Raw genomic sequence first — 24,698 nt, 5'->3', positions numbered from 1 at the left:
GTGTATGGGGTTAATGTTTTTATTTTTTTTTTCTATACACTAAATAGTTAAAGTTGAGTTGAGTGCAAGTTTTTCTTTTTTTTTTCTTGATACTGGTGTCAAAAAGAAAAATTAACACTTTTGATACTAGTTTCCGTTTTTATTATTTCTTGCTTTATTGTTGTTGTTGTTGTTGATGGAATGTTTTCTGAAATTTTTCTTTATGACCAACCAAAAAAAAAATCAAATGATAATGGATAATGGAACATGAACATTTGTTCCAAATTTCAAATTACAGTCTACATTGAATAGATTACATCGATGAGTCAGAGATTCCACAGAAAAAGAGTTATTTGATCATTTCTATAATAACGATGACATTGACAAGTGACAAGCTTTGCCAGAGAAAAAAAAAATAGTGAACCATTTGATTAGCTTTTTCGATGTAGAAATAAGAATATTGTTACTCCTTTTTAATTTCAATGAGAAAAAAAAAGATCAACTGACAGAAGATCTAACTGAAGATTCAATACCAATAATCAAATTATATTTGGAAATATTTTCATTTGTCTTGTCTGTTCTATTTCCATCAAAATTCATGGTTGTCACAAATTTTCATACCATGAGATTCACAACGGTTGATAACCCTTGTGAATGTTTTTTTTTTTTTTTTTTGAAAATTGATTTTCTACTTACTTATCGTTGTGTATGTTATATGCAAATATTTACTCAGAGAGAAGAAGAAAAAAAAATTTGATGCATTCATTTTTTGTACTGTATACAACAAAAACATTGAGAACCATTTAACCAAGGAAAATCAAATTACACACACACACACACTCTATCTATCTCTCTCTCTCTACTTTACCATCCTTTTTGATGTCGTTATTTTTTTTTATATAATTCTCAAATGTCGCATTAATGTGATGTGTCTGTGTGTATGTGGAAGACCACAGATGTTCGAGTCTAGTTGATAGATATATTATTATGGATGTATAATTTACTTAACTAACATAGAAAGAATCAAATTATTTTCCATTCGGCCATTGAATGTCATTCTTTGTCAAATAATCCTTTTGCAAAATGTTTTTCTTGTTTTTTTTTCTTCAAATTACCGACCACATCAATCAAGTTTAAATATTTGAAATAGATAGATTTTTTCACATGAACACTGTATGGCCATCTATTGATGATGATGAAAAATATTGTCATTGTTTTACCGGAAAGTTTCTTTAGATTAATTTGAGTTTTAGTTTTGTGTTTAGGAAAATTTGCCCACCGTCCTTGTGTATATCACGCTCAGGAGGACAAATATATTTTAGATTTTGTATCCACATTTTTGTATCCAGATCGAAAAGAAAATGGTTCATCTTACAAAAACTCTTCGATGTAAGTCCATGTAATCCACTAATCGATCGATATTCATTCTTGATTATAATTTTTTTTTGTCAGTCATTAACAATCCTGGTTTTCGAAAATTCTATTACGGACTCCAAGGATATAATAAATATGGTTTGTAAAGAAAAAATGTCAAATGGACAATTGTTTATTATTGATTGATTAATTCACATATAGGATTGTATTATGATGATTTTTATGATTATACTGATGCCGCTCATCTAGAAGCTGTCCGTCGATTACCACCCGATCTTTATGATCAACATACGTATCGTTTAGTTCGTGCATCACAATTGGAAATAACAAAACAATTTTTACCGAAAGAACAATGGCCATCGTATGAAGAGGTAACATCGTTTACATGCTAAATAGACTTTTAACTAAAAATTTTTGATTTTAAAAACAAAAAATCATAGGACATGGATAAAGGTCGATTCCTTACACCATATCTTGATGAAGTAATGAAAGAAAAAAAAGAAAAAGAAGAATGGATCAATTTCTTGTCGAAAGATTGAATTAAAAAATTCAATTTATTAAAAAAAAAATGTATAGAAAAAAAAGAGACGAGCGAACTATTGAATATATAGAATTCATTTAATCAATAAAAAAAAAATTTCATTTTCATTCCCGTTTATCTTTATCATCAATTTTCATGTTACGATTTTTAAACATTTTAAAAAGATGATAAACATTGTGCAATAATGGTATCGATATTGGTAAAAATAATGGCAAATAAATGGCATATTTTTGATCATCTGGAAAATAAAGTAATGATAATAATGATGGATCATAGAATGCTTGTTCACTATATGAATAAGCGATCCAACTTTTTTCATATGCTTCAATAATATCACCATTTGAATTCAATAATTCAGCCGCTTTCATTGACATTTCCATTGAATCATGTATGCGACGTGAAATTTTCTCTTCAATAACCATGTTGCTCACTTTATTCAATAATTTTTCAATCGATTCCAATGATTTCAATGTTTCGTGGATATGTTTCTGCACCAATGCATGAACAATGGATTCAATTTCTAATTGTGTAAAAAATTCACCCGATACTTGGCAACGATTTGGTAGATATAAAAATGAACGAATTAATTGTCGGAAACCATTGAAAAGATCTTTTTCATTATTCACAATAAGTATTGATCCACGAAATGGTGTTGATATTAGATTTGATTGATTATTAGTTTGATTATCGAAAAATTTCAACACTGGTAATGATTGTGATCGAACATATAGAACTAAATGATAACTTTTATCATTATCATGTTCTACACGGCTTGTTTCAATTCGATTCAATATGGAATCAATAGATGATATTGGTAATAATCGTTCTTGTTGTTGTTCCGATGTATTGTTTGATGATTTCAATAATTTTGATTGAATAAAATTATCACGTGGAAATACATAATGTAATACCTGTGTAATGAAATTGATACGAAAATATTGACTAAAACTAAAACGATGTGTATAGAAACGTTCCAATAGTTGATCAATTTGTTTGATCCATTTTCGATGACGTTCTTTACGTTCGTTTAGATTTAAATTTTTATCCACATGATCATCTTCATAAATGATGTCAAATAAAAAATCAAAATCTCTAGCCATCAATAGAACAATATTTTGTTCTTGTTTATCAGCTTGATGCGAATAAAAACGTGTGATGAGCATTTGAACCTGATGAACATACTGGTTGATTTGTTCGCCCAAACATTCGACAATATTTACCTGGCCACAGATATTATCCAAATGATTTAGATCAATAAAATAGGATCGATATCTGCCGGCATTTATAAATCGATCTGTATGAATATTTCTAGGTAAAATATAAAACATAATTGAATTGATTGATTGAATATTATCGGCTGATAGCAGTTGATCCAAATCATTCAATTCAAATGAATCTTGATTTCGTATCGATTTGAATGCCATTAATTCGTTATTGAATGCTGATCGTACTGTCCATTCTTGACGAAATGAAAGACTATTATCAAAGCTAATTCTTGTATGATGATTTGCATGCAGATAATTGCGGAGATCAATATTTTGGAATGATTCATCAGATTCATTCAGATGAATTATTGATATTTTATAATAATGTGTCAATGTTTGTGATCGTACCATTAGCCATGAAATATCTGGTAATGGCCATCGTTCGGGTGTTGTTGTACGATACCAAATCGGTAATCCAATCAAAAACAATACGGACAAATAGAATATGGATGCAATCAAAGTGGAACGATTCGATTGTTTTTTCGATTTTTCTACACAATCTTTAACGATTCTTTCGAATTCTCGTTCCAATACATCATTATTTTGGTCATCATTGGCCATGTTGATTTAAAAACAATTTATCATCAAACAAATGATAATTCATGCAAAGAGTTATGAGAAACTTTCCGGCAAAATGTTAGCCGGTTAGTAAAAAAAAACATTCTCGGAAAATGATTGGAGATTTATTTAATTTTTTAAAAATTCATACATTTACAATCTTGATTTAAATATTTTTTTATACCATAAATAGGAAAAAATACCGGTTAAACTATACCAGGTTATTATATAAGATAAATGTTCATTACGAAGATTGATACGAGTTTGTCCACCAATAGGGCTTACATCGAATTGTCGTTGTTCATGATCACCATTTTCACAGATTAATTTCAATGGATGTGTTTCAAATGCATCCAAATAAATTGGTGTCGTTTCTAATTTTTCCGACATTTTTTCAATATCACGTCGTGTCCAATATCCTTGTGTATATTCTTGTTTCGCTGTAAATGGTTCACGCTGAATGAATGAAAGAAAAAAATTTACTGCAGGAAGAAAAAACCTAATTATTGAACAAACCTTTTCAGTTTTTCTAATGACACCGATTAATTCGAATTCTTCTTGTGGACTAAGATGAACTTTATGATTTTTAAGTATCAAATTAATTTTATCCATTTTTTCACGAGTAATCCATCCAAAATTGACCAATATTCGCAATGGATTCATATCGAATCTTTTGTCTGTGATTACAAACGGTAACACTAACTGAGCTCCTAAACCTTGACCACTTCCTTTCGATATTAATGATCCTTGATTTGTGGATTCATCTCTTTGGATGATTGACCTAGGAAAAATGAATTGTGGTGCAGATAACCAATCAATATGTCCTTGAATTTTCACTTTTACATATTCCATATCATTTATCATATCTAATTGATCGGGAAAATCAACAGGATCATTATTAATGATTGATTCTAATTTTGCAATTAGATCAAGTTTCCATCGTAATCTATAGATTTGCCATGTTCCCAAACAGAATGTTGCAACTGGAAGTAACTATATCGAGATGATTGATTAATGATTATGGTAATAGATAAAATGACTTACAGCAAATAGATAACCAACTGGCGATCTTGGTTTCTGATATTGTGATGATGATTTCACTGCCGATTCTCCAGCAATATTAATCGAACGTAACTGAATACGTAATTTATTCGAATGATTGGAATTAATTGGTGTTAATTTCAAACAAAATTTCAATGTATTAATCCGAGAATTAAACGAAATTCGATTCGATATGGCAAACATTTTTGAGAACAAAACAAAAAAAACACAATCATCAATCCGATGATTCACGTGATAAAACACATGATTTTTAGAAAAATAAATAAACAAATTGCGCATGCGTTATAAATCAATCTTTAAATCAGAAATTTCAATTTTTTTTCAAATACAATTCTCAATTTATTTATTCCATTGTTTCACAATCATCACTAAGCATATGATTCATAATAAAACTAGACATTACGGCATTATTAATACCACCTTCATTTGGACTTGTGGTCATTCCATCATCACTTGTTGTTGTTGTTGTTGCTGTCGTCGTAAAATTTGGACTTTTACCCATCATCATCATCATTGTTTTTTGTTGTCGATAATTTGATGAATCATTTTTCTTGAATAATGATTCATTACGAATTTGATAGCCAAAATTTTCATTTGTACCATCAAATAATTTATCCAAATCATTAACATGTAATTGAATACGATTTTTAACCGTTTTCAAATAACAGCTACCAAAATGACAAGTTTTCGATTGATGTGATGAAAATGTTTGATTCAATGTACGATGTTGAATATCGGAAATATTTGCATAACCAATACGATAATAATTACAAAGATGTATAAAATGTTCACCAAGTTCCAATGAAACATATTGTAATGGTTTATAATCCGATATTAATATAGTACGTTTCATGTCCATATTTTTTAAATAATCAATTTGATTACGATTAAAATCATTATGGAATATACAGAATAGTTGACAGAAACCAATACACAATTGATAATAGATTAAATCATTTTCATTCATATTTGATTTCATTGTTGTTGATGCATTATGATGATGATGATTCGAATGTAGTAGATAGCTGTTCAATGATTGTAGTATAAGTTTCAATAATGAAAATATTGAATTTGTATTGATAAAACGTCCATTTAGAAATAGAGAAATGATAATATTTATACTACTCTGTCGTATACGTATCGGTGTTTGTGTGGTGGATAACAATGTCCAAAGATCATTGACAAGAATATCACAATATGATTCTGATTGTGAACAAATATAAAATATTAGATATTGACAATGTATAGAATTTGATGATAGAATACGTTGAAAAAATATTCTTGTTAATATTTGTATCAATTTATCCCAATGATTGTTTTCATTTTCATTCTGTTGTTGTTGTTGCTGTTGTTCATGTTGACATTTTAGATGATCATCAATCTGATTAAACAATATGCTGAGTATGGAATCAAGAATTTTCAATTTTTTAAATCGTTCATTGTTATTATCATTGTCGACGATCGAAAATGATTCAAGTTCAATTTCAAATACATTCGAATTTTCTTTATTCTGGTTGGCAAATTCATTGAAAAATTGTTCCATATCAATTTCTAATAATTTTATAAATAAAAAATCCATCAAATCGATTGCATTATCAAACGAAAATAGTTCAACAAATTGAATCATATTGAATGCAAAACAAATAAATTCATGTACACTAGAATTATGTATGAATGGATAATGTTTTTTCATCAATCGTACTAGAATAAATTCGAAATTCTTCACATTCGATATCAACGATTGAAATGATTGTTTCAAACATAAGAATAATTCCATTTCTTTTTCATTCACGATCACAGTTTCATTGTTGTTGTCGGTTGATTGGCCTCTTAAAATGAATAGAAAATCATCCAAAAATTTTTCACATCTATTCGGAAATATCTGTACATATTCGGCTATAAAATGAACAAATATTGATGGTTTTAATGATTCTTCCGCATTATCATTATCACCAGTGTTGAACAGATATTTTTGCCATTGTATTTGGAATAATAATTTTTCATATTTAAAATTTGATAAACAAACATTATTCAATAGATTATCGGTTATTTTCGTTACAATTTCATTTATACACAATGGTCGTTGTCCATTGGTTGAACAATACCATTCATCAGAATATTTAATAAAATATTCAAAATGTATTAGAAATTTTTCTTTATTCATTTCGGCAAACAATTTTTCCAGATCAAATTGTTCATCATACGATTTTGTTTTGTTATTCTTATTGTCCATTGTGTTGGCCATTATTAATTGTTATTGTCGTAATTAATTCACATAAAAATGACGAGGAACGTGTTTTTTCTTTGATAACAAAAAAAAAAAAAAAAATCAAACAACGTGGAGATAAATATAAAAAGCGTGTTTTGGATAATAATAAAAACAACAACAAGAAATATTTGAGCAGACAAGATTCATCCATAAATTGAATGCAGACATGCGTATTATCAAAACATGTCCGCATTGCAGAATATCATTGAATTTGATGGATTTTCGTCATTTTCTGGTTCTTTTCTTTCCATTTTTTAATTATGACATCAGTGTTATACATTTACCAACAACAAAAAAACGTTTTGACAACGTTATTTTTGTCATCGAAAAAAAAACAGCTCATATGATGTTGATTCAGCCCTTCCTCCTCATTCTAGTCAACAATATTTTCGAAGATCAAAGATCTCTCTTTTTGAAATTGGTCATGAAAATATGCCAATTTTTTTTTGTCATGATGATCATTTCTATTCGAATTTAATTGTCGATTGAAAATTATCGAAATTTTTTTTTTTAATACTCATTAACCATGACGACGACAACAACACAACAATGTTGTGTGATAATATTCGAAAATTTTTGTGGCCACATAATATTTACATTGTAGCATAATAATTGTCAACCACCAAAAACAAAAAAAAAAACTCTGAAATACAAATGATGATTAAAATTGTGATTTGTGATCAACGCCATCATTGTGAACAATCAGGGTCACAATCAAAAACAATTCACCATGATGATCATGATCATCACAAAAGCATAATGTGAAATTCCGCCATAACACACTCTCATCATTATCATTGATGTTTTGTTTGTCTTTCAATTTGATTTTGCTCATTATCCATAGAGATTATCTTCAATAATTAGCACCTCATTCTTTTATTTTATTTTATTTTCTATTTCTTTGTTGCCATCATATATTACATATATACAAGAAGTAGCAGTAGTAGCAAAAAAAAAGATTGTAATTTCGATTTAATTTAATTTGATTTTTTTTTCGCCAATTCATTGTTGATTGTTTTATATTTACTTTATTTAATCATTATCATCATTAACAATTAACCAAACCAAAATATTGCCTTGACACAAAGACACTCAAGATTCCGCCAAAACCCTTTTTTTGTATTCTATTGATACATGTGTGCCATTTTTTTTATGATAAAAATCTCATTTTGTAAATTCATAATTTATTCAAAATGTCATCATTTTATATGCTAATTCATAGTAATATTTTCGGTATCATCTTCATATTCTGGTTGAATATCACTATCAACACTTGTGAGTATCTTTGTGAGTAAAAAAATATCTTTGTCATCATTTTGAATTTTGTTTTTTTTTTACATAGCATCAATCGTACAACATCAAGCATACATTAAGCTGATAAAGTTATCAAACAATAATAATTTCATACTATTATTGTCATGTCCAAGCAATGATTATTATGATGATTCCATTATTCATCTGAATTCACTAAATACGGACACGGAACCATTGAATGTATTCACAATCAAATCAGATGGTCATATTGAATCAATTAATAATTTATTACAAACACAACATTTCCATGGAATGATTACAAATTCCAAATGGAATCATGTGATTACAATTTATGCAACCGGTATTATTGCTGTTGTGAAGAAAAAGATCTCTTTGATGATATTTACCGATTCAAATGAATTCTATTTAACACCACGCATTTCTTTTGATGAAAATCATCAAAATAATAATTCAAATCCGCATTTTATCATCATTGATAATCAATTACCGCATCGATTTTTTATACCAAATCTTTTTCCTTTAAATTCTCGTCGACATCGACGTAGTACAAACAATTCATCAATTTATTATTGTGGTATCAAATTAAGAATCAATTATGATTTATTTCAAGAATTCAATGGTGATTTAATTTCCACTGTTCAACATAGCCAATTTGTGCTACGATTTCTTAATCAGATATTTTTTCAAACCAAATGGTCAGAAAATGGATTTGAAAATTCATCAATCGATATGGGAAAATTTGGTGTAGTGCCATGTAAAATAATTATTGAAACTGAACCGCAACAATTTACGATACAATCCAATTGGACATATTCAGACATGGACAAATATATTCGATCCATTTCTGATGGTGATTTTTGCCTATCACATGTATTCACCAATGTGAATCTTTACAATATTAATGGAATGACATATAAATCACGTATTTTCGATGAAAATATTAACGGTGGTATATCAAGTTTTGGTCATTGTGAAAATCCATGGGAAATTTATTGTATCCTAAGTGTTGTACATGAATTCGGTCATAATTTCGGCTCATCACACGATATTGAAAACGAGGATTGTATGCCTGAAGAAGGTGGATCTTATATAATGAGCTTTCCATTTAATGATAAAAAAGGACCGAATAATTTTAAATTTTCACCTTGCTCAAATCGTGCCATTTATCATAATTTAGCAAAGAAAAAAGGACAATTCATTACCATGTATTTAGGTGAGTAGTTTGTATTTTAACTGATTGAATTCAATTATTTGATTTGATTATTAATACTTTTTTTACCAATTAGAAGGTTCTTGTTCTAATAAAAATAAATGTGGTGATGGAATTCTTGAAAAAGGGGAAGAATGTGATGAAGGTCCTAAAGGTGGTCATTGTTGTGATAAAAAATGTCATTTGAAACCTGAAGCCGAATGTAGTAAAAGTCAACCGAATGCTTTATGCTGTAATGATGAATGTAAAATTCGCCAAAAAGGTGAACAATGTCTGCCGAAAGATTTGAATTTTTGTCTAAATAATGCCGTATGTGATGGTTTCTCATATGAATGTCCTAATCGTAATAAATTACCTGATAATACTTCTTGTGGTGATAAACATTTGGATGGATTTTGTTATAATGGTTATTGTAAAATGTGTGAACGACGTATCGATGGATGTTATTTTTGTTGTGTGGATAAATTCCAAAAAACCTGTATAACAAACCCAATAATGATGCCAGCTGGTTCAACATGTCATCTGAAAGACTCATCTATGCCTGGTAGATGTGATCTACAAGGCAAATGTCAAGATTTAAATTCGATTATCGGTACTACTGAATTGCCATCTACAACGATTCCTATTGAAAAAATTCCTTTGGGTCCTTCAATACAAGGTATTTAAGAAAAAAAAATTCTATTCCACCGTATTCATTCTTTTCATGTATAATTTTAGAAATTATTGCCATTGTCATTAGTATTACGATAATAATTCTTGTCGCAATACTAATATGTGCATATATGTTGGCAGAAAAAAATTCATTTGATGATGAATATGATGGTGGAAGTAAAGTCGAATTGATTAGCTCGAAAAAACGAGGTACAAACTTTTTCTTTGCTTTTCACAATTTATTCAATCTTTTTTTTTTGGTTTTGTTTTCAAGGTTCATCCAATTTGACTTCATTGATGGCCGTAAATGTTAGAAATTCATAGCAACAATGAATGATTTTTTGTTTTATGCTGAAATTTTTCTTTGACAATCAATTTAAACACACTAGTCACTGTTGTTTTTTTCATCTTATGAATTTATATCGACCACCACTACACTGTATATCAACGGGTAATTTATAAACATTGTAAATTGTACACAAATTGATTTTTCATTCATTTGAATTGTCAAATAATAAAATTGATTAGAATTATCACTGCAAGTGTACAATTTATATTTATTTCATTCTATTTACAACAACAAAGGAATAAACTTGGTTATATGGGATGGAAAAAATGATATAATTTCAACAAAAAACTAAAAAAAAGAAAGAATATTTCACTCAACAATGTATTTCGATTTCAAAAATTTACATTGTTAAATTCAAAGAAAAAAACAGGTGATTCACTGTTTATCACAGTCTCAAAATCAGCAAAAGAAAGGCATAATGATGATCACGTCAATTGAAATTTACATTTATCAATTGTTGATGAATTTGTTCGATTTTTCTGGTCATTATTAATACCACCTTCATTAGGAACGAATTGCGCATGCGTCATAAATCAATCTTTAAATCAGAAATTTCAATTTTTTTTCAAATAATTCTCAATTTTATTCCATTGTTTCACATTCATCGCTAAGCATATGATTCATAATAAAAATCGACATTACGGCATTATTAATACCACCTTCATTAAGACTTGTAGTCATTCCATCATTTATCACAATGATCGTTTTCATTTTGTTGTTGTTGTTGTTCATGTTGACATTTTAGATGATCATTTGGTGATGATTCTTCCATAACAATCTCATCACCATTGATGTTTTTTTGTCTTTCACTTGGAGTTTTCTCATTATCCATGGGGATTATCTTATCATTAATTAGCATCTTATTTTTCAATACTTTATTTTCCTTTTTTGCTGCCAGCATATATAAAAATAATGTAACAACAGTAGTAGCCAAAAAGATATTGGTAAAACTTAATACGGATACTCCATTCATTGAAAATTTTAATGTTGAATTAGTGTTAAAAAAACTGTCAAAATAGGTATATATTTCGAAGATAATAGAAAATTCTAGAACGATATTGTGATTAAACTAATTGATTCGTTTGATTCATTTCCGATGAAGTTGCAAGTCCAAACATTGCAAATACAAAGAGATGCGCATACATACACAAGATTCCAACGAAACCATTTTGATTTTTTTATACGTATGTAACACCTTTATATAATAAAATTTTATTTTGTCAATTTTTATTTTAATCAAAATGTCATCATTTAATTCCGTAATTCATAGCAATATTTTCGGTATCATCTTCATATTCTTGTTGAATATCTCTATCAACACTTGTGAGTATCTTTGTGAGTGGAAAATATCTTTGTCATCATTTTGAATTTTGTTTTTTTTTTACATAGCATCATTCGTACAACATCAAGCATACATTAAGCTAATAAAGTTATCAAACAATGATAATTTCGTGCTATTATTGTCATGTCCAAGTAATGATTATTATGATGATTCCATTATTCATCTGAATTCACTAAATACGGACACGGAACCATTGAATGTATTCACAATCAAATCAGATGGTCATATTGAATCAATTAATAATTTAATGCAAACATATTTCCATGGAATAATCACAAATTCCAAATGGAATCATGTGATTGCAATTTATGCAACAGGTATTATTGTTGTTGCGAAGAAAAAAATCTCTTTGATGATATTTACCGATTCAAAAGAATTCTATTTAACACCAAGAATTTCTTTTGATGAAAATCATCAAAATGATAATTCAAATCCGCATTTTATCATCATCGATAATCAATTACCTATCGATATACCAAATCTCTTTCAGTTAAATTCTCATCGACATCGACGTAGTACAAACAATTCATCAATTTATTATTGTGGTATCAAATTGAGAATCAATTATGATTTATTTCAACAATTTAATTGTGATTTAATTTCCACTGTTCAACATAGCCAATTTGTGATACGATTTCTTAATCAGATATTTTTTCAAACCAAATGGTCAGAAAATGGATTTGAAAATTCATCAATCGATATGGGAAAATTTGGTGTAGTGCCATGTAAAATAATTATTGAAACCCAACCGCAACAATTTACGATACAATCCAATTGGACATATTCAGATATGGACAAATATATTCGATCCATTTCTGATGGTGATTTTTGCCTATCACATGTATTCACCAATGTGAATCTTTACAATATTAATGGAATGACATATAAATCACGTATTTTCGATGAAAATATTAACGGTGGTATATCAAGTTTTGGTCATTGTGAAAATCCATGGGAAATTTATTGTATCCTAAGTGTTGTACATGAATTCGGTCATAATTTCGGCTCATCACACGATATTGAAAACGAGGATTGTATGCCTGAAGAAGGTGGATCCTATATAATGAGCTTTCCATTTAATGATAAAAAAGGACCGAATAATTTTAAATTTTCACCTTGCTCAAATCGTGCCATTTATCATAATTTAGCAAAGAAAAAAGGACAATTCATTACCATGTATTTAGGTGAGTAGTTTTTATTTTAACTGATTGAATTCAATTATTTTATTTGATTATTTACCAATTAGAAGGTTCTTGTTCTAATAAAAATAAATGTGGTGATGGAATTCTTGAAAAAGGTGAAGAATGTGATGAAGGTCCTAAAGGTGGTCATTGTTGTGATAAAAAATGTCATTTGAAACCTGAAGCCGAATGTAGTAAAAGTCAACCGAATGCTTTATGCTGTAATGATGAATGTAAAATTCGCCAAAAAGGTGAACAATGTCTGCCGAAAGATTTGAATTTTTGTCTAAATAATGCCGTATGTGATGGTTTCTCATATGAATGTCCTAATCGTAATAAATTACCTGATAATACTTCTTGTGGTGATAAACATTTGGATGGATTTTGTTATAATGGTTATTGTAAAATGTGTGAACGACATATTGATGGATGTTATTTTTGTTGTGTGGATAAATTCCAAAAAACCTGTATAACAAACCCAATAATGATGCCAGCTGGTTCAACATGTCATCTGAAAGACTCATCTATGCCTGGTAGATGTGATCTACAAGGCAAATGTCAAGATTTAATTTCGAATATAATTTTAGAAATCATTATATTTTTTTTCCCAATGCTAATACTATGGTTTATTAGTATAATACTTATGTATATACATGAAAGATTTGGATTCTAAAAGAATCATGTTTTGGAATGTTAATGATCAAAGTTGTGATGTTTGAATATTTTAAATGAAATGTTTGACTTTGATTTAATGAATGTTATAACCTGATTAATGTTTCTAATGGATTGTAATCTAGTATTTAAACTCATCCTAAATTATCATCATTCATCGATTATCTTGGATTTATGATCTGAGTATACTTGACCAATAAAGCTTTATTTTATTCATCAATATTTCAATAGTGTCCAATTCCCAACCATAGCTGCGAACTTATTATCGATATGATTATTACGATGTTGAGATCATCGTAATTTATTACATACATAAGTTTATAATATATGTGAGCAGAAATAAAAATTCACTTGCTGATGAATATGATGGCGAAAATAAAATCGAATTGATTAGCTTGAAAAAACTTTTTCTTTGCTTTTCACAATTTATTCAATCTTTTTTTTTGGTTTTGTTTTCAAGGTTCATCCAATTGGACTCCATTGATGGCCGTAAATGTTAGAAATTTATAGAATTTTATATTTATTTTTTATACAATTTGTTGTTTTATGTTGGAATTTTCCTTTGACAATCAATTTAAACACTAGTCACCGTTAGAATAAGAGACGATTCTTATTGCTGGTGCTGAGCCACATTCCAGGATTTTTTCTTCATCTGATGAATTTATATCGACCATCACTACGCTACACCAAAAAATGGGGGAGTCAAGTCTATGGACGCCACGCTATTTACAGACAATTTTGCATCCCCTGCCTTACTGTTGCTGTACAATGCCTACCTCCATTTTTTTGGACGACTTTTTTCGGTGTATATATTAACGGATAATTTATAAACATAGTAAATTGTACACAAATTGATTTTTCATTCATCTGAATTGTCAAATAATAAAATTTGATTAGAATCATCACTGCAAGTGTACAATTTATATTTATTTCATTCTATTTACAACAACAAAGGAATAAACTTGGTTATATGGGATGGAAAAAATGATATAATTTTAACAAAAAACTAAAAAAAGAAATTTGAATATTTCACTCAACAATGTATTTTGATTTCAAAAATTTACATTGTTAAATTCAAAGAAAAAAAATCCCCTGTTTATCACAGTTTCAAAATCAAAAAAAGAAAGGCATAATGATGATCACGTCAATTGAAATTTACAGTTATCAATTGTTGATGAATTTGTTCGATTTTTAACAACAATTTGTCTGGTCACTTTGTTCCAAATTGATTCTAGGTTTGATTCTTTCATTTTTTCCGTAAAAATAATACTACGATTATAAATACATTGATCAATATGTTTTGGTTCAACATTGAATTGAAATCCGGGTATTTGATGTCGTCGAAATGAAATTTTTGAAATTTTTTCCAATTTTTCCGGTACAATACCGGTTATATAGATATCTTCCCACAGTAATGCAGGCATTGCTTGCTGTACAGCTGCTAAATAAATGAATAAACAACTTGAACGACCATTCATAAGCCAAGCGGAACCAGAATAAAGTGGATAAAATTTTTTGGAATAATCACGAAAACTAGTAAAGAATTTATTCTTCTGTAAACGTATTACTGCCGAATTATTCCAAAGATTTCCATAGATTGCAAATCGTGGTGGCAACATTTTTGTTTCATTATAATCATCTGGTTTTTGTTTTTGTTTTAATTTTCGACAAAATTCAATAAAATTATCATGATTTATCAATGCATCGGCATCCACTTTGAATACATTTACGGCTAATGGACAATAAACGCTTGCCCAACGTATAATGGCCATAGATTTAATTGTTAATCGAAAATAATCTTCCTGATAATTCCATTGAATAATATCATTGAAATATTCATTTTCTCGTCGAATCAATTCTTCAATTTTACGAAAATCAAACATTTTCTGTTTCATTTGTCCGAATACAAAATATAAACGACTTGAATTGTCTGTTTGAAATTTTGATGCCCAAGTTGATCGAATTAATGATCGTAAACGAAAATCATCCGGTTTAGTTACAACCAATATGACCACCGTTAAATGGGCACCATATGTATATGGATCACATAGTCTTGCACCATAAATTAATCTAGTGATTCCTTTGAATTCAGATTTTTTTATATTAGTTTTCATTCCCAATTTTCTTCGTCGATCAATATCTTTTTCAACAATGGTCATCGATGGTTGATCAACATGAATGTAGACATCAATTTGATTGATTATTTGAAGATGAAATAATAGAATTCTATCTATAATTTAACGATATAATAATAATAAGAAAAAATTCAGATCACCAGTGAAAACACAGACAAAAATTTACCTTTAAAATGATTAATTGTATCAAAACCATCGATGGACAGGTTAAATTTAGCTGGTAAATTTTTCACATCGTAATTGGTAATAAAATTTTCAAACAATGAAATATTACCATTTTCAATTTGGGGCAATTGATTATAATACAGATCGGTCAAGTTCAAATGTTTTATCCAATGGATAGCATTAGCATTGATTTTTTGTATTTCACGTAAACGTTTCAATATTGCGGCCGTATTGCTATCACTGATGGACATATTGTCAACTATCAATTGATTCTGATATAATTGATTGGTGGTATGTTGAATGAATAACAATGTTGAAATGATTATCAAACAAGTTATAATGGTGAAACATTGTTTCAATTTATTTGATAATGAAAACATTTTTTTTTTGGCAATGGTAAAAAAATATTTTATTTTTACGTGGAAAATTTTTCTTGTACGTAATTCATAGCTACCTAAATCAATATGGTTTCGGTTTCAATATTAATTCATTTTGATTATAAAATAAAAAAAAATTAATGACTTAATCTGTTTTGATGATTATTACCATAGAAATGACAAACAAATAAACACATAGGTAGCATTGATTGATTGATTGGTTGATTGATGTGTTGATTAACATGGTAGTAAATGATGAAAGTTCAATTGTTTGATAATGATGATATCGTTCAAACTAAGACAATGTCAATCGTTTTCTTTAACGATGAGACTCATTTTTTTGTTGTTGTTGCTTTAATTTTGATTGAATTTGATGATTAATACATGTAGCACATTTACTGATTGACGTAATGGACTGTTTGGGAAAAAAAAGATTGGCAATTTAACGGGCAAATTGGTATGTTTTTCAAAAGTTTAAATGTTTTTTTTTTTTTGAAAAATGTAAAAAACAAACAAACAGACAAACTTTGCTTCATCATCATAACACCATTCGAATGATGATGATGATCATCATCATCATCATCGTTGTTGTTTTTTTTTTCACCAGCAACAGAAAAAAAAGTGATTGTCATAGATTTTTTTTTTCTTCTGCGTTTTCTGGCTCTTCCAACCGAAACGGTTGCCAACTTTTAGTTTCTTCTTCTTCTTCTTCTTCATTCTTTGCATTTCATCATTGAATCGAATTTCCGATAAGCAAGGTGTGTGTGTGTGTGTGCGTTAAATTGTCGTAAATGTACAAGCCAGACAGAAAAAAAAACACAGTTATAGAACAGTTAGGTGTTATTGTCATCGTTGTTGTTGTTGTTGTCGTAGTGTTTTTTTTTCACCACCATCTGATTTAATGATTCCATTCAAAAGTATGGCTGGGCTGTTTGAAAGAAAAAGAGAAATATTCCATTTCATCATCATCATCATCATCGTCACCGTTCGTTTGAAAAAATATTTTTGAAAAGCGGCATTTTTAAATTTGAACAAACAAACTGAACATTTGAAATTTTTTCCTCAATCTAGCGGTTTCGGAAATTCGATTTTTTTTCACTTTTGAATTCCAAGAAAAATGATGATGACGATGATGATGATATTAATGGTGTTGTGTGGCAAGCAAGCGACAGTAATGATGACGGGTAGCGGTAGCGAAAAAAAAAATTGATCCACATTTAAATGACAGATGATTCAGTGATAAAGATTATTGGGTAGTGGAATGCTTAGAGAGAGAGAGAGAGAGAAAAAAAGGTTAAAGTTTATTTTTTGAAAATATGGAGAAAAAAAATTTCGATTTTTTTTCTTGTTTGACGTGTTTGAATCCCAGAATATTCTATCACAAGGTCTTTGCGTTCAATGTTGTTGTTGTTGTTGTTGTTAATAATTTAATAAAAACACACGATGCACTGAGAGAGAGAGAACTGAAAATCTAAAATTATCAGTCATTACCATTTTCTAGTAAAAATCATAAATTTGGAATAAATAATTTAGTTATGCATAACAATAATCGGATAATATTATGGAACGAGCACAGATTTTTTTTTTTGATATTTGGAAAACAGGAATTGGGCAAAACAAACAATGATGGAAAAAAATCCAGTGTGTGTGTGTGTGTTAACGATAGCGTGACTGGCTGGTGTTTATTTTATTTTATTTTTTTTTTTTTTTGAAAATTTAATTTGTCGTCCATGTTTTTTGTTTCCGAAATTAGATCATCTGGACACTGGTTAAAATTTCATTCATAAACATGATGAATTCCTGTGTATGCGTCAAAATAATAATGATTAGAATTATGTAACCGAATAATAAATGATGATGATGATGGTGACAATGGTTTCTATTCTGGTTCATCAATCATTTTTTTTCTGGTTTCATTTGAATTCCAATTCCAAAAATGGAAAATTTTCATCTTTTTTTTTTGTTATTTTTCAATTATCATCATCATTATGATGTAAAAATCATCATACAATCATCGATCATCATTCCAAAACAATCGGTCACACTCATTGATAATCACGTATCATCATCATCATCATCCATTAAATGAATAAATAAATAAACAAAAACAAAAAAAAAAATTTGCGTCATCATCATCATCATCATCGTGGTCTTGCGACTTGTTGGAAATTGTTTTTTAGACACACATCAAAAAAAAAAAAAAAATTACAGTATCAAATAATGATAATCAAAAAAAGAATTGAAAATGTTTATCCGAAAAAAACAAAAATGTCAATAAAATTTGAAAGAAATGTATCCACAATATATCATTATCATCATTTGATTTTGATAAAAAATCAAATGGATCGATATTTTCGTTTGCTTTCACACACACACTGATATCCAATTGATTTGCCTATATAGACGTCAATCAATAAAATCAATGATGATTGACTGATTGATTGATATTGATATATTATTAATGTAAAAATGCGTTATCATTATTTTTTTTTCAATTGGCCAGAAAAGAAATTCAATATGTTTTGTTTCACACTATATAAATATTGCACATTACATCCAAAATCAAAAATCATTTCAATTGAAATATTGAAAAATTCATTTTTATGTGAACGAAAGTAGTAAAATCAATCAATCATGCGTTTATTGACCATAATTTTGTTTGTAATTACATTGATTGTAATCGATAATAATAATTTTGCAAAACAAGTTGATGCAAAAAAACAAAATTCTATACAATCAATCAATGATGATGATGGTGGTGGTGGGGGTGGTGGCGAAAAAACATTCGATCCACCGATTGATTCATCTGACACTTGTAATGTAAGTTAATTATGATTTCCATTTGGAAATATTTTTTTTTGTTTCTTTCAACATTTCATTTCATTTTTTTGCGGACAGATTTCAAATGATGAAAAATTGGCAACAAAAACAATAGCAAAGAAATCGAAAAAAGCAAAAGAAGTGATTGTCGAAGACATAATCGTTGAAACAAAAGAACAACAAGATGAGCTTATTGCACAGCAAAAACAAATTGACGAAAACGATACCACCACCACCACCACCACCACCACCACCATCAATTATCATGAAAAGGAGGAGAAAATAAAAAAACCTCAAAATGATAAACCGAAGAAAAAACAAAAACAAACCAAACAGGAAACAGTGGAAACTAAAACAGCAAAAACATCCGATTTTAAAACTAAAACTAAACGAGAAATCAATGTTGAAGTAGCCAATCATGATCAATCGATTGAATCTTCTTCTGTGGAACAACAACAACAAGTTGATGGTCAAGAACAAGCTAAGAAAACAGTCACCGAACAGCAACAATCAAAAAAGGAGAAAAAATCTAAACAAAATAAATCGGATAATAAAACAAAAGATTCAAAATCAAAATCGAAATCAAAATCAAAAAATAAAAAGAATAAAAAAAGTAAAAAAAAGAATGGAAAAAAACGTAAAAATGGTAAACGACAAAATTAATTGATTGATTATTGATTAATTGCAATGACATAATAAAATGATGATGATGACGATTTGTTTGTTGTAAATAAATGGATGATAATTACCTATTTTTTTCTTTCTCTCTGTCTTTTTGAATAAAATCGAATGATTTTCATCGTTTAAATTTGGACACGTCCTATATGAACGGTCTTTGTATTTGAATACACGTGTTTTTTTTGTGGATTTATGTTTTCTTCTGTTTTTTTATATTTTATACGATAAAATGGGAAAAGCATCTGGTGTTTCACGGCGAAGATTGAAAGCCGGATCGTTTCATTATAGACGTAGTAATAAACTAAAACGTCAACGATTACGTGTACTACGTAAATGTAATACAATCAATTGTGATGCCATACGTCAATCGTGGGATGATAAAAAATCACTTATAAATAATATGAAAAATATGGGACTTGCAGAAGATCCGAATAAATTATTGAGTGATGTGAAATTTCATGAAAAATATAAAAATCCTGCATTGAATAATGATCGTAACGATAGTATTGTACAACGATTACATAGAAAACTTGAACGAAATCATCGGAAACGAAAAATGAAAAAATCGAATGAATTTTCCATCGATGATATGGCACAGAATGCAAAACCAAATACAACGAAAACATCAACAACAGTTGTTGAAAAACTAACCGAATTGGCATCGAAACCTGTAAGGAAAAATTTTCGTTTTGGCCCCGAACAGATAAAATTCTGTGCATATATGATTGAAAAATATGGCAATGATTATGAAGCAATGTGTCGTGATCGACGAAATTATTATCAAGAATCTGTTGGACAGATTCGTACGAAAATTCAAAAATTTCTTGCCAATCAATCACATAGAAATGTATATGAAACAGCTATAAAAATGTGTGAAACTAAAATCGATGATGACGACGACGACGACAACGATGATGATGACTGTTATTGATGTTGTTGATGAATTTTGTTGGAAATTAATTGTCAATCCGATTAGTCATGGTTTTCGTGTTTTTTTTTTCGTAAATAGCCATTACATTTTCTATCCCATCCATCCCTATTTGCACCATTACCGATTTTTGCTTCATTAGTCTCAATGTTTAATTGATTTTTTTTTCATTATTCCATATTTCATTTCATTATTATTAAACAAAATAAAAATAAAATACCAGAACCATGACTGATGGCGATGGTGATGATAGAGATTAACCTGGTGCAATGTATGTGTGTGTGTATCCAATATACCACGAACAGATTGTTGGTTTTCTTTATCGAAGAAACAAATGCATATGTGTGTGTGTAACCATATATCAATCAAAAAAAAAAAAAAAAAAAATGACATCCACGTAAAATTCACCTGTATATCCTGTCAAAAAAAAAAAAATTAAATTAAATTTTCGAAATTTTTTTGCTGCTGCTGCTGCCATATTTTTCATATGACATAAACATCGTGTTTTGCTCGTGTTTTTCAGATTCAATCTGAACCAGATATAAATATTCATTTATGTCCTTGATTTTTCTTGATTGATATTGATTTCATCTAAATTAATCACAAATAATCATCATAATGATGACGACAATAGCAACAAAAAAAACGCGTTTGCTTTTAAATAATTTTTTAGTGTAAAAAAAAATTCATTGTGTATTAGTGATTGTCAACTGAAGAAACTGCTATTTTTTCTCTTTTTTTTTTTGCTGGAAAAAATTTCTTTTAAACATCTACAAAAAAAAATGGACACTACTTCAATATCGATTCCAGCGTCATCGATTCATGAACAACCAATCGGTACAATGTTGCTTGTATTACAATTATTCAACATAATCAATAAAAATGAAACCAATTCGAATGTCATCGATAATAATAATAAATATTATCATCGAAATGTTCCAACAACAATATTGACCAATAATTATAATAATGATGATTCATGGTTTAATCTTTTCAATGATCAAGAATTAATGAAATATCATCCATTATTAGCACTTATTTATCATCAAAATGAAATGTATCCAAATCGTAATCGAACAAAACAATCATCATCATTGTATACAACAACAACAACAACAACAGCAGCGACAACTACAACGACGACAACAGTGCCAGTAAAAATAGCAATGAAACCTAATGAACATTATTGGAATCAAAACATTAATCATAATCTATGTTGTACATCAAATTGTGGTAAAAATGATTATTATTCATTTGCTCGTCGCCATGATCCAAGACCACCTTCACCGTCATCATCATCATCATTGTTGTCATTATCATCATCATTTGCTAATTATTATGATCATATAAAAACATCGAATGATCCATTTTTTCGTCGTAATCAATTAAGAATTGTCGGTGGACATGGTGTTGATATTAGCCAGATACCATGGCAAGTGTCATTTCAACGATCACGTGGACCATATACATCGAATTATAAACATTTTTGTGGTGGTGCCATCATTCATCCAGAATGGGTGATAACAGCAGCTCATTGTTTTGGATGGTTTGTTTTTTTTTTTTTTTAGTTTCTCTATGCAATTGTAAATGTGTAATTTCAACAAAAAATTTTTTTTCAGGCTTAGAGGAAATCCTGTGAAATCTAATCAGTTGAATGAAGTGAGAATGAGTTCCGGTGCCAATACTGCTTTACCGAATGGATATTCAAATTTTGTATATATCAATAGTCATCAGAATAATAATAATGATGATGATGATCATAATCGAATCATATCGAATATTGAAAAAGTTATTAAATATCCATTATATAGAAAAAATTCATCCAAATATGATTTGGCTTTAGTTAAACTTTCCAAACGATTACCATTGTTACCGAATTCTATACAAAATGCAATTTGTTTGCCAACATCATCGCAACTAGAACGACAATTTCATCATTATCGTGATCATTTTACTGTTTCTGGTTATGGTCGAACAATGGAAAATGGAAAATCAGCACCATCGTTGCAGGCGGTTAATGTAACATCCAGATCCGATTTGTAAGTTGATCATGATTTTGTTTAAAGATTTTTTTTTTATTAACAAGTTTTTTAAATTTTAAATTAGTGAATGTAAAAATGTTTATGAAGATTTATTTACACCGGAAAATATGATCTGTGCCGGTGATGAAGGTGAAGATTCATGTCAAGGTGATTCCGGTGGGCCATTATTTCGTTTTGATCCATTGGTTAATCGTAATATTCTATATGGTATTGTTTCATATGGTGTTGGTTGTGGCCGTCGTCATTATCCGGGTATTTATTCACGGATAAGTTATTATTCTGATTGGATACAAAAAACAATTAACAATGATCATCATCGACAACAACAAAAACAAGATGAATATTCAGAACAAATACAAAAATTTTTTTATTCCAATTATCATCATAATAATGATGATGATGATCTTTATAGTGGTGATAGTTTTTATGGTTATTAAACATTGTGTTTGTCTTTCTGTTTTTTTTCTCTGCATTTGTATTTTGTTTAAATCCAATGTGTGTGGGTGTTTTTGGACAATGAGTAGTGATGAAAAATCAATAAATTAAATCAATAATTGATCGATCGATTGATTGATTGACAGGTTAAAACATTTATCTGCCTAATGGTCGAGCTGTAACCCAATTTTCAACACCACATGCATGACGACAATAACCTAATGCACGGCGACAATCGAATGCAAAACAACAATGGCCAATACAATTACGTTGTTCATCATTTGCATTTCGTGCATCCCATGATGGATCAAAATAATATCGTTCACAATAATATTTTTCACATTCTAATTTATCACTACGTTTTAGGCCAAAACGATTCGGTGTTTGAGTGCCACATTTACGCCGACATTGTACCAAATGTCCCCAATCTCTACAATCAAATGCTAGGCAACAATGTGCAATACAATTACAACGATTACGATTGGATTCATAGCAATCTTTTCCTTCATCAAAATATCCATCTGTACAATTTAATGTTTTTGGACAATTTGAACGATATGTTGAATGTTGCTGTTGTTGAAAATTTATGGTCGATGATGATGATGATGAAGATGTGGCAATATCATTTGTTGTTGTTGTTGTTGTTGGCAATGATGATTTCGAAATCATTTCTGATGATGATGATGTTGTTGTTGTTGTTAAGGTGTGAACAAAATGATTATCGAATTTATAAATTAATAACACTAATAACAATAATGATGAGAATAGATTCGAATAATATGAAATAATGATGATAAGATACATATTTTTCCGTTTCACTGTTTTATCGATTGATTGATTGTTGTTGATTATCGAATAAATGAATGAATCAATGATGAAGGATTAGGTGACTAGATTGTTATTATGAGGGTAGGAATTCTCTTTCTTTTTTTTCTGAATTATTTGAAAAACAAGGATGGATCGTCGATGTTTATTTGTTGATGATAATGATCATTGGATCAATGTTTTCTTCGTGTGTGTGTGTGTGTGTGCATGAATCTCACCTTCGATTTTGATCAATAACGACAACAACAACAGAAAACAACAAATCATTCATAAAATGTCAGGATCATTTCAATTTGAATTCAAAATTTTTTTTTTCATTTCTTTATACACACAAGATTATTGTGATCGAGGACTACCACTCAGTATATATGTGTGTGTGTCTTTAAGATTTGAAATGAAATTAATTTCAAGTAAAAAAAAAACTCATCATCCAAGTTTTTAAATAATGATGATGATGATGATGATACGAATGCGAGAGAAAATAAACTTGTCATTCATCATGGATCATCATCACATGGTGGGAACAACAACAACAACAACAACGACGACGACGAGGTGAATGTTC

General features: G+C 29.0%; 11 protein-coding genes across 14 annotated transcripts; 6 read left to right on the top strand and 5 right to left on the bottom strand.

Moving 5' to 3' along the window:
• Window positions 1-1,243: 1,243 nt before the first annotated feature.
• Window positions 1,244-2,001, top strand: LOC124498546 (cytochrome b-c1 complex subunit 7-like). The gene is made up of 4 exons (XM_047062313.2): window positions 1,244-1,368; window positions 1,432-1,491; window positions 1,555-1,724; window positions 1,794-2,001. The coding sequence occupies exons 1-4, from the start codon at window positions 1,341-1,343 to the stop codon at window positions 1,890-1,892; spliced, it is 357 nt and encodes a 118-aa protein (XP_046918269.1). The 5' UTR covers window positions 1,244-1,340; the 3' UTR covers window positions 1,893-2,001.
• PIG-S (phosphatidylinositol glycan anchor biosynthesis class S) lies at window positions 1,951-3,771 on the bottom strand. The gene has a single exon (XM_047062312.2). The coding sequence runs from the start codon at window positions 3,718-3,720 to the stop codon at window positions 1,999-2,001; it is 1,722 nt and encodes a 573-aa protein (XP_046918268.2). The 5' UTR covers window positions 3,721-3,771; the 3' UTR covers window positions 1,951-1,998.
• A 63-nt stretch (window positions 3,772-3,834) lies between these two features.
• On the bottom strand, window positions 3,835-5,006 carry LOC124498187 (surfeit locus protein 1). Of its 2 annotated transcripts, none has more exons than XM_075729366.1 (3): window positions 4,762-5,006; window positions 4,230-4,710; window positions 3,835-4,157 (listed from the first exon to the last, which is right to left on the bottom strand). In XM_075729366.1, the coding sequence occupies exons 1-3, from the start codon at window positions 4,960-4,962 to the stop codon at window positions 3,871-3,873; spliced, it is 969 nt and encodes a 322-aa protein (XP_075585481.1). In that variant the 5' UTR covers window positions 4,963-5,006; the 3' UTR covers window positions 3,835-3,870. The 2 variants fall into 2 exon arrangements, with proteins under 2 accessions (XP_075585481.1, XP_046917865.2); XM_047061909.2 differs by having other exon boundaries at window positions 3,835-4,173; window positions 4,234-4,710.
• Window positions 5,007-5,093: 87 nt separating this feature from the next.
• Window positions 5,094-7,364, bottom strand: Tif-IA (RNA polymerase I-specific transcription initiation factor RRN3 homolog Tif-IA). Its single transcript, XM_047061910.2, has one exon. The coding sequence runs from the start codon at window positions 7,022-7,024 to the stop codon at window positions 5,123-5,125; it is 1,902 nt and encodes a 633-aa protein (XP_046917866.2). The 5' UTR covers window positions 7,025-7,364; the 3' UTR covers window positions 5,094-5,122.
• A 396-nt stretch (window positions 7,365-7,760) lies between these two features.
• LOC124498186 (ADAM 17-like protease) lies at window positions 7,761-10,720 on the top strand. Of its 2 annotated transcripts, none has more exons than XM_047061907.2 (5): window positions 7,761-8,323; window positions 8,391-9,536; window positions 9,613-10,191; window positions 10,251-10,394; window positions 10,459-10,720. In XM_047061907.2, the coding sequence occupies exons 1-5, from the start codon at window positions 8,242-8,244 to the stop codon at window positions 10,506-10,508; spliced, it is 2,001 nt and encodes a 666-aa protein (XP_046917863.2). In that variant the 5' UTR covers window positions 7,761-8,241; the 3' UTR covers window positions 10,509-10,720. The 2 variants fall into 2 exon arrangements, with proteins under 2 accessions (XP_046917863.2, XP_046917862.2); XM_047061906.2 differs by having other exon boundaries at window positions 7,764-8,323; window positions 9,610-10,191.
• LOC124498615 (uncharacterized) lies at window positions 10,706-16,910 on the bottom strand. 2 transcript variants are annotated; one of them, XM_075729143.1, is made up of 4 exons: window positions 16,575-16,904; window positions 16,030-16,482; window positions 14,832-15,958; window positions 10,706-10,925 (listed from the first exon to the last, which is right to left on the bottom strand). In XM_075729143.1, the coding sequence occupies exons 1-3, from the start codon at window positions 16,609-16,611 to the stop codon at window positions 14,868-14,870; spliced, it is 1,581 nt and encodes a 526-aa protein (XP_075585258.1). In that variant the 5' UTR covers window positions 16,612-16,904; the 3' UTR covers window positions 10,706-10,925; window positions 14,832-14,867. The 2 variants fall into 2 exon arrangements, with proteins under 2 accessions (XP_075585258.1, XP_075585257.1); XM_075729142.1 differs by lacking the exon at window positions 10,706-10,925 and having other exon boundaries at window positions 14,626-15,958; window positions 16,575-16,910.
• LOC124498350 (ADAM 17-like protease) lies at window positions 11,664-13,729 on the top strand. The gene is made up of 3 exons (XM_075729094.1): window positions 11,664-11,856; window positions 11,923-13,059; window positions 13,122-13,729. The coding sequence occupies exons 1-3, from the start codon at window positions 11,775-11,777 to the stop codon at window positions 13,727-13,729; spliced, it is 1,827 nt and encodes a 608-aa protein (XP_075585209.1). The 5' UTR covers window positions 11,664-11,774.
• A 2,055-nt stretch (window positions 16,911-18,965) lies between the features above and the next one.
• Window positions 18,966-20,033, top strand: LOC124498464 (uncharacterized). Its single transcript, XM_075729145.1, has 2 exons — window positions 18,966-19,225; window positions 19,304-20,033. The coding sequence occupies exons 1-2, from the start codon at window positions 19,040-19,042 to the stop codon at window positions 19,886-19,888; spliced, it is 771 nt and encodes a 256-aa protein (XP_075585260.1). The 5' UTR covers window positions 18,966-19,039; the 3' UTR covers window positions 19,889-20,033.
• Window positions 20,034-20,073: 40 nt separating this feature from the next.
• On the top strand, window positions 20,074-21,091 carry LOC124498461 (nucleolar protein 16). Its single transcript, XM_047062218.2, has one exon. The coding sequence runs from the start codon at window positions 20,133-20,135 to the stop codon at window positions 20,832-20,834; it is 702 nt and encodes a 233-aa protein (XP_046918174.2). The 5' UTR covers window positions 20,074-20,132; the 3' UTR covers window positions 20,835-21,091.
• A 48-nt stretch (window positions 21,092-21,139) lies between these two features.
• LOC124498460 (uncharacterized) lies at window positions 21,140-23,428 on the top strand. The gene is made up of 3 exons (XM_047062217.2): window positions 21,140-22,377; window positions 22,451-22,870; window positions 22,938-23,428. The coding sequence occupies exons 1-3, from the start codon at window positions 21,614-21,616 to the stop codon at window positions 23,308-23,310; spliced, it is 1,557 nt and encodes a 518-aa protein (XP_046918173.1). The 5' UTR covers window positions 21,140-21,613; the 3' UTR covers window positions 23,311-23,428.
• On the bottom strand, window positions 23,337-24,474 carry LOC124498463 (uncharacterized). The gene has a single exon (XM_047062219.2). It carries the CDS (start codon window positions 24,110-24,112, stop codon window positions 23,465-23,467), a length of 648 nt encoding a protein of 215 aa, XP_046918175.2. The 5' UTR covers window positions 24,113-24,474; the 3' UTR covers window positions 23,337-23,464.
• Between the last annotated feature and the right edge of the window lie 224 nt (window positions 24,475-24,698).

This window comes from Dermatophagoides farinae, chromosome 3 (genome assembly GCF_024713945.1).
Source record: "Dermatophagoides farinae isolate YC_2012a chromosome 3, ASM2471394v1, whole genome shotgun sequence".
NCBI lineage: Eukaryota > Metazoa > Arthropoda > Arachnida > Sarcoptiformes > Pyroglyphidae > Dermatophagoides > Dermatophagoides farinae.
Note: the sequence above shows the minus strand (reverse complement) of the source record. Positions and strands in the feature narration are given on the sequence as shown.

Coding starts and splice junctions, on each gene's coding strand:
- Tif-IA (XM_047061910.2), bottom strand. CDS start 7,024: ATGGCCAACACAATGGACAATAAGAATAACAAAACAAAATCGTATGAT.
- LOC124498187 (XM_047061909.2), bottom strand. CDS start 4,962: ATGTTTGCCATATCGAATCGAATTTCGTTTAATTCTCGGATTAATACA. Junction 4,711..4,761: donor CAGTTGGTTATCTATTTGCT/GTAAGTCATTTT, acceptor ATCTCGATATAG/TTACTTCCAGTTGCAACATT. Junction 4,174..4,233: donor TCATTAGAAAAACTGAAAAG/GTTTGTTCAATA, acceptor TCATTCATTCAG/CGTGAACCATTTACAGCGAA.
- LOC124498460 (XM_047062217.2), top strand. CDS start 21,614: ATGGACACTACTTCAATATCGATTCCAGCGTCATCGATTCATGAACAA. Junction 22,378..22,450: donor GCAGCTCATTGTTTTGGATG/GTTTGTTTTTTT, acceptor ATTTTTTTTCAG/GCTTAGAGGAAATCCTGTGA. Junction 22,871..22,937: donor GTAACATCCAGATCCGATTT/GTAAGTTGATCA, acceptor ATTTTAAATTAG/TGAATGTAAAAATGTTTATG.
- LOC124498461 (XM_047062218.2), top strand. CDS start 20,133: ATGGGAAAAGCATCTGGTGTTTCACGGCGAAGATTGAAAGCCGGATCG.
- LOC124498186 (XM_047061906.2), top strand. CDS start 8,242: ATGTCATCATTTTATATGCTAATTCATAGTAATATTTTCGGTATCATC. Junction 8,324..8,390: donor GAATATCACTATCAACACTT/GTGAGTATCTTT, acceptor TTTTTTACATAG/CATCAATCGTACAACATCAA. Junction 10,192..10,250: donor TTTGGGTCCTTCAATACAAG/GTATTTAAGAAA, acceptor GTATAATTTTAG/AAATTATTGCCATTGTCATT.
- LOC124498463 (XM_047062219.2), bottom strand. CDS start 24,112: ATGTATCTTATCATCATTATTTCATATTATTCGAATCTATTCTCATCA.
- LOC124498350 (XM_075729094.1), top strand. CDS start 11,775: ATGTCATCATTTAATTCCGTAATTCATAGCAATATTTTCGGTATCATC. Junction 11,857..11,922: donor GAATATCTCTATCAACACTT/GTGAGTATCTTT, acceptor TTTTTTACATAG/CATCATTCGTACAACATCAA. Junction 13,060..13,121: donor ATTCATTACCATGTATTTAG/GTGAGTAGTTTT, acceptor TTTACCAATTAG/AAGGTTCTTGTTCTAATAAA.
- LOC124498464 (XM_075729145.1), top strand. CDS start 19,040: ATGCGTTTATTGACCATAATTTTGTTTGTAATTACATTGATTGTAATC. Junction 19,226..19,303: donor ATTCATCTGACACTTGTAAT/GTAAGTTAATTA, acceptor TTTTGCGGACAG/ATTTCAAATGATGAAAAATT.
- PIG-S (XM_047062312.2), bottom strand. CDS start 3,720: ATGGCCAATGATGACCAAAATAATGATGTATTGGAACGAGAATTCGAA.
- LOC124498546 (XM_047062313.2), top strand. CDS start 1,341: ATGGTTCATCTTACAAAAACTCTTCGAT. Junction 1,369..1,431: donor TCTTACAAAAACTCTTCGAT/GTAAGTCCATGT, acceptor TTTTTTTGTCAG/TCATTAACAATCCTGGTTTT. Junction 1,492..1,554: donor CCAAGGATATAATAAATATG/GTTTGTAAAGAA, acceptor ATTCACATATAG/GATTGTATTATGATGATTTT.
- LOC124498615 (XM_075729142.1), bottom strand. CDS start 16,611: ATGCTACCTATGTGTTTATTTGTTTGTCATTTCTATG. Junction 16,483..16,574: donor ATTTGTTTGTCATTTCTATG/GTAATAATCATC, acceptor ATATTGATTTAG/GTAGCTATGAATTACGTACA. Junction 15,959..16,029: donor TACAATTAATCATTTTAAAG/GTAAATTTTTGT, acceptor GTTAAATTATAG/ATAGAATTCTATTATTTCAT.